This window comes from Myxocyprinus asiaticus, chromosome 7, assembly GCF_019703515.2.
Source record: "Myxocyprinus asiaticus isolate MX2 ecotype Aquarium Trade chromosome 7, UBuf_Myxa_2, whole genome shotgun sequence".
Lineage (NCBI taxonomy): Eukaryota > Metazoa > Chordata > Actinopteri > Cypriniformes > Catostomidae > Myxocyprinus > Myxocyprinus asiaticus.
The window spans coordinates 13,602,444-13,613,715 of record NC_059350.1 but is presented as its reverse complement, the minus strand read 5'-3'; the positions used below and the strand labels follow the sequence as shown (position 1 = coordinate 13,613,715).

The window sequence follows — 11,272 nt, the reverse complement described above, 5'->3', positions numbered from 1 at the left end:
ATCCACACAAACCTACTCCAGCCAATCAGCAACAGGGGGTGGTTCTTGTGGGGGGTGGGGGCAGAGCGAGAGGGAAATTCATTTGAAGAGTGACGGCAAGTCTGGTTGATGCGAACATTCTAAACTCCAAGGAGAACAAATGGCTGAGAAACAGACCAAGAGAAAAAGGTCAGACGAATATAAACTAAAAAAGAAGGATTATGATAAGTCGAGGGCTAGGCGCCGCTTCCACATTGGCGAGGCTTTTCAGTGGTGGAGAGACCTCTGAGAGGTAAAAGGCTTGAAGACTGATGCAGAAGTTGCTCTTTTTCTTCTCGATAGGTGGATAACATAAATTTTGCTATATTTCACAGAACCCATATATGCTGTTGTTGTGATGTTAGATTTAGTAGCAGGAGAGATGTGAGTGTCTGAAGTTGGTGTGTGTAAAACCTTCTCACATGCATGAATTTGGGGGGCTGAGCTTCCAAAGGAGCACTGAAGGGAGAGGTGTGTTTGTTTTGGCAGCTGAGTTCGAATATCAACAGTGTTTCACAGGAATCGCTGAGTGCACCTTTAAGTCCTTTTTTACTATACATCACCACTTCCACTTTTACATTCTGAACTGGATGTGGAGATTTATAGTAAATTATGATTGAAACATTTATCTGTTTCTCACCCAAAGTGATTACATCACTTCAGACGACATGGATTTAACTACTGGAGTCATATGTATTACTTTTATGCTGCCATTATGCGATTTTCATAGCTTGAAAGGTCTGGTCACTATTCACTTTCATTGTATTGACCTACAGGGCTGAGATATTCTTCTAAAAATATTTGTTTGTGTTCTGCTGAAGAAAGAAAGTCATACACATCTGGGTTGGCAAGAAAGTGAATAAATTGTTGGGTGAACTATCCCTTTAATATTCAGAATTGTGGTCGATCAATATAGGGTTTTGTTTTTTGTTTTGTTTTTTTAATGAGAGATTCTTAATTTTTTCACATTTAGTCCCCCTAGAGCTTGATTACCCTAAATGCATCTTTGGTCATTTTTTGGACATAGTAACACTATGGATAATGCTAAGCCTGGCTCAAGTTAAAATTTAGATAGCTTTTGCAACTTTCAGTATTTCCTAGTTTTACCAGCCTCTCTTTCTAAAAATCCTACAATTCATCTTTAAGGAATGAATCAAAGAGCGTCTCAGATCATTTAGACAAATTTTTATCTGTGTGAGTCAATAGCATGTTATCAGTAGAGGTGGTTAAGCTGCACACCTGCTAGGTGAAATATTTCCATATTAAGCGAATATTCAAATGAGTATTAAATGAGAGAAACTACTCACTGAGGGAACACCGTAGCCCTGAACCAGTTTGCAAATGTTCTGAATTGTACTGAGCACATGCCATAGCACGATTTGTTAAGAAATATAACCAGTGATATAGTATTGAAATGTTTAGATGATAAGTTTTTATATTTGTAAACCAAAATTATGGCTACGAAGTTGTAAATTTGGCTAAAACTTTACACAGAAAATGTTAGTAAGTGATTTTATCACACTAAAATCAAGTTGACATGCATATTGTTTGTCTTGTGGCTATATGTGTATATGTGGCTTCTTGTGGCACTGTTTTGAAATAGTGAGTATTTTAACGTTTATGGACTGGCCCCATTCACTTCCATTGTAAGTGCCTCACTTTAACCCAGATTTTTGCTTTTTTTAAAGAAAAGGAGGGAAAAGTCAATACATTTTTGTGGTAATCAGTATTATGCCACAAATGCTGTTGATCGAGCTTAACTTGTACTGAACCCGGAAAATTCCTTTAACTCACCATTACTCTAATTACATAACTCTAAATTTCTTCAGTTGAACACAAATGGAGAAGTTAAGCAGAATTTTTGTTTCAGCCATCCTTTAATTGTATGGAAAAATATGCAATGAAAATGAATGGTGACTGAGACTATCGTTCTGCCTAACATCTCCTTATGTGTTCCATGGTAGAAAGAAAGTCATACAAGTTTGGACCAACATGATAGTGAGTAAATGATGACAGAATATTTGGCTGAGCAATCCCTTTAATTAAATTTATCGAGAGCTTCCAGTTCATGTTCGTTGCCTGCTGCATGTCACGCTTCTCATTTTTATTTGTCCAAATCCAACCAATAATACACAGCTTGAAAAATGGAAACATTCAAACTCTTTGTTGAGAAAGTAAACAGACCTGTTGTTTTTGCCAGTGTGATTTAAGCTGCTTTAACAGCCAAGTAATGTGGTGATTGAGAGTCTAAACAGAGTTACTAATTTATTGGAACAAAGCACATTTGTTACATTTTTCCATTTGTAGGGTCATGAATACATTTTATTGTAATGCATTTCAGTGTCTATCTAATCACAATGTGCACTTAATATATATTTTACTGTAAATTTTAACTGCAATGTCTGTTTAGGCATTTGCCAAGGAAGGTGCTCAAGTCACAGCTACAGATATCAATTGGGAGAAACTAAAAGAGCTGGACGGGATTCCAGGTGACTCAAAATATTGACTGGCTTTGTATTGCCACCTAGTGGGCATTTGGGAAACACAAACTATTCTAAATATAAACAAGATCTTTCTGTTATTGTCTAGTGTTATTGCCAGTATCAAAATGAACTGTAACTCCAGGCTTTTAGGCTATTAATGCAAATGTGGAATTAGTAACTGATAACTGATTATAAAAGCTAGCAGATACTGAAAAATCTCAGTGACTGGAATCAGAGAAGTAGAGACAAAACATTTGTTTATACTGATTTACATTTTTCAAGGTTATACAGTACTGTGCAAAAGTTTTAGGCACTTAAGATGTTTCACAAAAACATTTGTCTTAAAATGGTTATTTGTATCTTCAGCTTTAGTGTGTCAATAGGAAAAATACATTTTAGACTCCCAAACATTACTTTTGCAAATAGAAAAGAATAGAAGAACAGGGAGCCCTGCAACAGATGTCATTGCCCCCACAAAGCCCCCCACTGAACATCGAGTCAGTCTGAGATTACATGAAGAGACAGGAGCAATTGAGACAGCCTAAATAGATAGAAGAACTGTGGTGAATTCTCCAAGAAGCTTGGAACATCCTATCTGCCAACAACCAAGAAAAAATGTGTCCAGGTGTACCTAGGAGAATTGGTGCTGTTTTGAAGGCAAAAGTGGCCACACCAAATATTGATTTAGCTTTTTTATGTTTACTGGACTTTGTTTGATGTTAATTGATAATTGAAAACTATTTATGTCATTATTTTTGAAGACATCCTCACAATGCAACATTTTTCACAAGTGCCTAAAACTTTTGCACAGTACTGTATATATATATATATATATATACTGTATGTGTATATACACATGTATGTGTGTATATATTGGTCAGGGAGTAGGCCATTTGGGCTGTCCCAATTGAAAAATGTCCCAGTGTCCTGAAACGTTCGCTCCTTAAAAATCCCCAGAATGCACCGTACAAATGTCAGGTCTTCTGAGGTCTCTCAAGTTGTTAGAGGATGAGCGCAAGTGTAAATATATGATGTCAAAGCCTTATTTTCTCTTTTAAAGAGAATTATCTTTCATTCGTAATGTTCATAAAAGAAAAACAATCATTTAAATATTAGAGTTACTAAAAAAGATTAAAAATATTCTCCTTTGTATATTTCTTTTTTCATTTACAGTGGCAAGACAAAATACATGAACCCTTTAAAATTAGCTGATTTTCTGCATTAACTGGTTATAAAATGTGATCTCATCTTCATCAAAGTCACAAGTATAGCAAAACACTAACAACAATTATAAGCTAACAACTATTATAATCTTTTATGTCTTCATTGAACACAATCCATTAAACATTCACAGTGCTGTGGAAAAAGTAAGTGAGCCCTTTGATTTAATAACTGGTCGATCCACCTTTGGGAGAAGTAACATCAACAAAGTGTTTCCAGCAGCTGCGGATTACACCTGCACAACGTTCAGAAGGAATTTTAGACCATTCTTCCTTACAGAACTGCTTCAGCTCAGCCATATAATTAGGATGTCTAGTGTGAATGGCTCTCTTGAGGTCATTCCAAAGCATCTCTATTGGGTTAAAGTCTGGGATCTGACTGGGCCGCTCCAAAAGGTGGACTTTCTTTTTTGAAGCCATCCTGTAGTGGATTTACTTCGATGTTTAGGGTCATTGACCTGCCACATCACCCAACTTCCACTGAGCTTCAGCTGGTGCACAGCCACCCTGACATTATCCTGTAAGATGTCTTGATAAACTTGGGAATACATTTTTCCCTCGATGATGGTAAGTGGTCCAGGCCCGAAGAAGCAAAGCAGCCCTAAAGCATGATGCTCCCTCCACCGTACTTCACCGTTGGGATTATGTTTTATGTTGGTATGTGGTGCCCTTTTTATGCCATACATAGTGAGGCATGTTTCATCATGTTGGTCTTTGGCAAACTTCAGGCATGCAGCAATGATTTTGTTGGAAAGCAGTGGCTTTCTTTATGGTGTCCTGCCACAGTCACCATGCCTGTTTAATGTTTTCCGTATAGTAAACTCATGAACAGAGATGTTAACAAGTTCCAATGAATCTTTAGCTATCACTCTAGGGTTCTTTTTTTTATTTTTTTTTTTACCTCATTGAGCATTCTGCAGTGTGCCCTTTGAGTCATCTTCACTGGATGGCCACTACTTGAGAGAGTAGCCACAGTACTAAATCGTCTCCATTTATAGACAATTTGTCTTCGAGATAACTTTGTAACCCTTTCCAGCTTTATGCAAAGCAACAATTCTTGACCGTAGGTCTTCTGAGATCTCTTTTTTGTGAGGCATGGTCCATGTCAGTAGATGATTCTTGTGAATAGCAAACTCAAAATGTTTGACTGCTTTTAATAAGTCAAAGTAGCTCTAACCCACACCTCCAATCTCATTTCATTAATTGGACGCCAGGTTTGCCAACTCCTTACTCTTACTTAGCTTTTGTTGACGTTATTAGCCTAGGGGTTCACATACTTTTTACAGCCTACACTGTGAATGTACAAAAACAATACAGTAATTTGTGTGTTATTAGTTTAAACAGATTGTGTTTGTTCATTATTGAAACTTAGATGTAGATCAAACCAGATTTTAAGACCAATTTATACATAAATCCAGGTCATTCCAAAGGGTTCACATACTTTTCTTGCCACTGTATGTCATTTATCTTTAATAATAATACTGTGCGTTTTAATATCTACAACGAAAATGCACAAAAGTGTAATTTATAAAGCAATGTTGCTGATTAATACCAGTTGCATTTAAAAGCTCATCCTCATAATCATGTCACATGTGATTGAGTCATAAGTGTCCCAGTGCTCATGATCAACACCTGATTTGTGCCTGAATTGGTGTTCACGATATACTGATTTGCGGCATAAGTAGCTAGGGAGCTGATTGAGACACCATAGTATGTCTAAAAATATCTTTTGAATCTTAACTTCAGTGATCAATGTCATATGTGCTTGCATTTTAATCTGTTCAAGTGCCTTCTTTGATCTTCGAGCATCCATGTGAATATTAGAATGTTCTCCCACTATCAGATTTCAAAGGCGTGTGGGCTCTTTTTAACCTCCCTTTTCAAACATCTCTGCTTTTTCAGATAATCCCATTATGTTAGAAACAAACTGCTTTAGTTCAAGGGTGCTTCTCCTCTCAGACTTGGTATGCTCCTCTGATTCCTCTTTTTTTTAATTTTATTATTTTTTATTAGATATTAAAACCAAAGTTGTTTATGTTACCAAGAAGGACCAAGTGGAGGCCCTGGCCAAGGACTTTGACCATGTAGATGTGCTTTTCAATGTTGCAGGGTTATTACACTGTATATTTCTTTGTCATATAAGCATGGTAGAACTCTAGCTAATTTCTGAAGATGCCCAAATAGTAATAATTCATTGAAATGTACCCTCTATTTTTACCTGGTTTTGCCTAGTTTCCGAAAATTCAAGCTACTTGCACTGTTCTTATATAGGAATGTCATATATTAGATTTTAACATTTTAAGGACCTGATTCTTCTGTTTTTTTCTTACACCATCCTATGATCCAAAATCTATTTAAAGTACATGCAGTTTACTTAAGTGCTTACAGTTTATTCAAATCCTTACTGTATCCTTTCCACCTCACAGATTTGTCCATCACGGCTCCATACTGGAATGTCATGAGTCGGACTGGGACTTCACCATGAATGTGAATGTCCGCAGTATGTACTTGATGATCATGGCCTTCCTCCCCAAGGTCATCTTGTCCTTCTCTCTAGGATTAAATCAGAACACATGCTGCCTCTTCTCTTTCTCTTACGTTATCCCTGAAAAGACTTATTTAGAAATGTTTCTGACCCCCATCTCTTTTGTTCTCTGGATTAGGACTACAAAACAGAGCCTTGACATGCAGTTAACTACTTAATCCCTTTGACGACCTAAACATGCTCAAACTCAACGGATTGACATTTCCTGTGCTAAGAATATTTTTTTCCTTAATGTACGGTTTTGCTCATTAGTTCACATACCCCTTTGCAAAGTCTGCAAGATGTTTTTTGTCTTGTAGAATTTACTTAAATATCTGTTATGCAGCTTCTTCAGTATTATTCAGTACTACAGTAAATAATTATAAAAACATAAGACATTTTATATTATCTTAAAAAAGAAAATGCTAAACATCTTATATATTCTGCAAGGGGTATGTACATGAGCACACCTATGCATTAATTTAAAATATATGGTAATTCATACACTTAAGTGACAAAAAATTACATTTAGACCTTTTACTGTCTGGTTTGGTTTTAGAAGAGAAAACATTTATATATATTTGCCAGTACTGTAAGACAGTTGCTTTTATTCATTACAACACAGAAGCTAGCTTATATATCTGGTAATATTATCAACTTTGGATCCATGGCAGCTAGAAAAAGACTATAGAGCTTTTCATGTTGTAGTCCAAAAACCAGGATGGGAATTAGCATTTTCGAGCTATGGGTTACCTCTGAATTTTCTTATGCGTTTTTATAATGCCAGTTTTTGAACTCATGTGTAAAATAAGGTCAGTGGTCAGCATTACTTGAAGATACTTGGACGTTTTGTTCTACAACAAAAGTAACATACACACTATAAACAAAATTCCATGTTAAATTACAGTAAACTACAAGCAGCTACATTTGCCAGAATAAAACTGTCATTCTACAGTGTACCTACTGTAATCTACAACAACAGTTTATTACTGTAAAAAGCAGTACAGTACTGTATAGAATATAATCTTTAGAGTATAATACTGTCAGCTGTTTGGTTGCCATTATACTGTTATTTTAGTGTTTATACTGTAATCTCCATTAACTGTTTATTATTGTAAAATGTATTAAAGTACCGTAGAATGTGATCTTTACAGTAAAACAATGCCAGAAGCTAATGATTAAAGAAATAAAAAAATAAAAATATTCTAAAATTAAAACCCCTGAAAATTGCTTGCATAGAAATGACAAGAGAAGGTTTCATAAAGTTAGGTTTTTATTAAAATCAATGCAGTACCAAACACATTCAGTAACTTACAAATTTAAAGTAATTACATTTTTGTAACATAAAATCCATAAAAATGCCATTCCTCATGCTGAACAGGTTCTCAATCTGCATGTCCATGTACCCTAAATTCAGTTTCCTTTTTTCTTGAACTATGATAAGAGATGGCAATAACATTATATTTATACATAAGAACAATTAATCATGTCAAACAGGTTTTCAACCATCTGTTAACAACTCGCATACCATACTTAAAGGAATAGTTCACCCTAAAATGAAAATTATCTTATTATTTACTTACCCTCATGTTATGCCAGATGTGTATGACTTTCTTTCTTTTGCTGAACTCAAAGGAAGATTTTTAGAAGAATATCTCAGCTCTGTAGGTACATACAATGCAAGTGAATGCTTGCCAACACTACAAAAGCTCCAAAAACACACTAAAACAGTTGAAACGTCATCCAAACGACTCCACATTTTGACTTAATCATGATTTCAGACTCGATCACACATCCTAGCGCCATCTAGGTTCTGTGCATGCGTCAAGCACTAGGATGTATAATCGAGCCTAAAAACATGATCACCAGGAAAACTGTTGATGTGAAGATTTACACTGAAAAAGAGTTATATTTTGGTCAAATTGGATTACTTCAGAATACATTTATTAAAGACATTTTTCTATGTTTTTGGAGCTTTTGGAGTGTTGGCACCCATTCACTTGCATTGTATGGACCTGCAGAGCTGAGATATTCTTCTAAAAATCTTCGTTTGTGTTCCGCAGAGGACAGAAAGTCATACACATCTGGTATGGCATGAGGGTGAGTAAATGATGAGAGAATTTTCATTTTTGGGTGAATTATTTCTTTAAATGTACCCTTTCTTCAGTATCCGTCTTTCATAAGCAATAGTAAGTGAGTTAAAGAACAAACCTGGAACTTCACAGTTGAGACAACTGGACTGAACTACATTGAACTGAACAGAACACAATGCTGAGACTTTTTACTTTAAAATGGCAACATGACATATGGTTGCGGTGTGGGCTATTCCTTTGTGAAAGTGAGGTCCTGTGTGGAGATGGGTTGTGGACTACATAAAGCCCCACTCAAAGTCCATGACTTTTTTTTTAAGGGTGGCCACATTTACAGTTGCAGCCTTTTTCTGGACAAGCTTCCCCGTCTTCTTGGACACCACCTTCACCTGACTGGCCTTTGATCCCCTCTTGGGGTTTATACCAATGAAGCACCTAAAACGTAATAAAGGTGAAAGCATATAAGATATTAGGTATGGTAAGTAAAGATTATTTGCACTTAAGTCAGAACCTCAACGCATTCACCAAATCAAAATTCTGTGATGTTTCTCAATACAAATCCAAATAGAGAAAATGTTGTATTTACTAATATACAACATGGTAGAGAAGTCACAAATAAAGCCTAACTTTTAGTAACTTTAGATAGCTCAAGACTTTGTGAGCCTACATCATCACTATACTGTTGGTGTAGATGTGGGAAGGCATTCAAACACAAGGCAAAGAAAAATTAATAGGTGAAGGAAATGGGTCTGAACAGTTCCATCCTTTAACATGGCTGCTGAAAGGAGGCGAGTTGTGCTTTGAGGTGCTTCTGTGTTTGAGAGAAATAAAGAGGGAGAGAGGTGGGGTGGGGTGGGGTGGGTAGTAAAGAGAGAGAATTACTCACACTCTCTATTCAAATACATGTAGGGTGAATCTCAATGTGCGTTCTTTTGTGTTCTTGCATTCTCGTGGACTTGTTAGAAGTCATCATCCACTGCCGAAGTTCGATTCCAATCCTCAAGAACACAAGTACGGATGACACATGAAAGTACCCGGATGTGTTCTTAAAATCAAGGATGCATTGGATCCATCCTTGAGCTCACCGAACCTGTTTGAAGTCCCAGAAGTCATAGCGTGTGGCTCTACGATAGCTCTCTCAAAGAATAATAAAATTATTATGTAAAAACAGAGGCAGCCAGTTAACTAACTGTTGGCTATATAATTTTAGTGCACATTTCAATCAACATTTTGGCTCTTTTTTTGCATCAGCTGCATAACAAGCAACTTTCCCCTCCCTAGGTGGGGAGAAAAGCAACACGACACATCCTACAAACCTTTATACTTGAAATAGCTCCACAACAAATGGTAAAATAGAGCCTAGTCCCTTACGAAGACTGTAAAACATATCAGTGGTGGATCACATCTTACCTCGGACATTTGATTACTTTGCAAATTAACATAACTTATATGCAAATGACCAAGCTAGCTAAATAAATGTTGTTTGTTGATATGATTGCTTAGAAATGTAATTTCTTGGCTATGAACATCAAATACATCGACACGTTACTGGTAACGTGGTTCAACAGAAAGATTAAAAATGTTGTCCACTCAGCAGCTGAAGGGGAGTATGCAATTAACACCAAGTAACGTAAAGCGGTATTTTTGACTTTGTTAGGCTAGTAATTTCAGCAAAAACAATGCAAATTCAACAAAAAATTACATAACAGGGTAATGCTGACTTTGATAAGATTGCAATTACCTTACCTGTTTGTGGGCGAAGAGAAAGCAGCACGTCAGCAGGTGAATGCTCCATCCAATTTGGTGCTGGCAGAGTCGGGGTGAAAATAGTCTGATTCAGTTCTTCATCTTTTTCCTTTTATCTTGAATAAAATAACTGATCTATAATATTTTGCGCCTATTTTAAAATTTCTTTATTTTGAGCGTTAAATAAGTTGATGGGACTTGATGCATCACGATTTTGCTCACAGCAGTTATGGGCGAAGTCTAACTGAAAAAGAAAAAAATAGTGTATTATACTGTAAGGCGGAACAATAGCTTGCTGTTAATATTTTATCCCTCAAAGCCATCATCATTAACAGTATTCAACTGCATTTATGAAGAATTTCCCGTATTTTTACAGCAATTTTTTTACAGTGCAGTTATACCTTAAACTTGAATTTTGAAGCCCCACTAAAGCAACATCGTTTTAAGAAAAACATACCCCAGCTTCAAAGTTTACGTTTGAAATCCCAAAGGAACCCATGGCGAATTAGCCTTCCAGGATGCCTACAAATTGACGTCGCGACTGAACAGCGCTATGATTTGAAGTATGTTAGTTTAACCAATCTTTTGGGTTAAAATAATTTTCCCTTATCTCTCTCCATATAGATGCTGGCTCGTAAATCTGGTAATATCACCAATATGGCGTCTGTGGCATCTAGTATCAAAGGTAAATCAAATATTCTGTTGTGGCCTACACTGAATACTGAATATTATACCAGCAGCCATATCACCATGTAGCTAAAGACTGGTTGCCTACTGAAGCTAAGCAGGGTAGAGCCTGGTCAGTACCTGGATGGGAGACCTCCTGTGAAAACTAAGGTTGCTGCTGGAAGAGGTATTAGGGAGTCAAGCAGGGTGTGCTCACCCTGTGGACTGTGTGGATCCTAACACCCCAGTATAGTGAGGGGGACACTATACTGTAAAAAGGCACTGTCCTTCAGATGAGATGTTAAACCAAGGTCCTGACACTCTGTGGTCATTAAAAATCCCAGGACACTTCTTGAGAAGAGTAGAGGTGTAACCCCAGTGTCCTGGCCAAATTCCCCCCACTGGCCCTTATCAATCATGGTTTCCTAAAGGTCCCCATCCATTAATTTGCTCTGTCTCTCCTCTCCACCATAGCTGATGTGTGGTGAGCATACTGGTGCACTGTGGATGCTGCACACTGGTGGT

At 36.8% G+C, this 11,272-nt stretch overlaps 1 protein-coding gene across 1 annotated transcript; it reads left to right on the top strand.

Annotated features, from left to right (window-relative positions):
• The first annotated feature begins 200 nt into the window (after positions 1-200).
• On the top strand, positions 201-10,837 carry bdh2 (3-hydroxybutyrate dehydrogenase, type 2). The gene is made up of 5 exons (XM_051703618.1): positions 201-236; positions 2,429-2,507; positions 5,735-5,831; positions 6,148-6,256; positions 10,706-10,837. The coding sequence occupies exons 1-5, from the start codon at positions 201-203 to the stop codon at positions 10,835-10,837; spliced, it is 453 nt and encodes a 150-aa protein (XP_051559578.1).
• The last annotated feature ends 435 nt before the right edge of the window (positions 10,838-11,272 follow it).

Excerpts from the sequence above, each read along its gene's own strand:
- bdh2 (XM_051703618.1), top strand. The coding sequence starts at position 201 with ATGATAAGTCGAGGGCTAGGCGCCGCTTCCACATTG. Across the intron at positions 2,508-5,734 it reads AGAGCTGGACGGGATTCCAG|ATATTAAAACCAAAGTTGTT; the intron begins GTGACTCAAAAT and ends ATTTTTTATTAG. Across the intron at positions 5,832-6,147 it reads GTGCTTTTCAATGTTGCAGG|ATTTGTCCATCACGGCTCCA; the intron begins GTTATTACACTG and ends TCCACCTCACAG.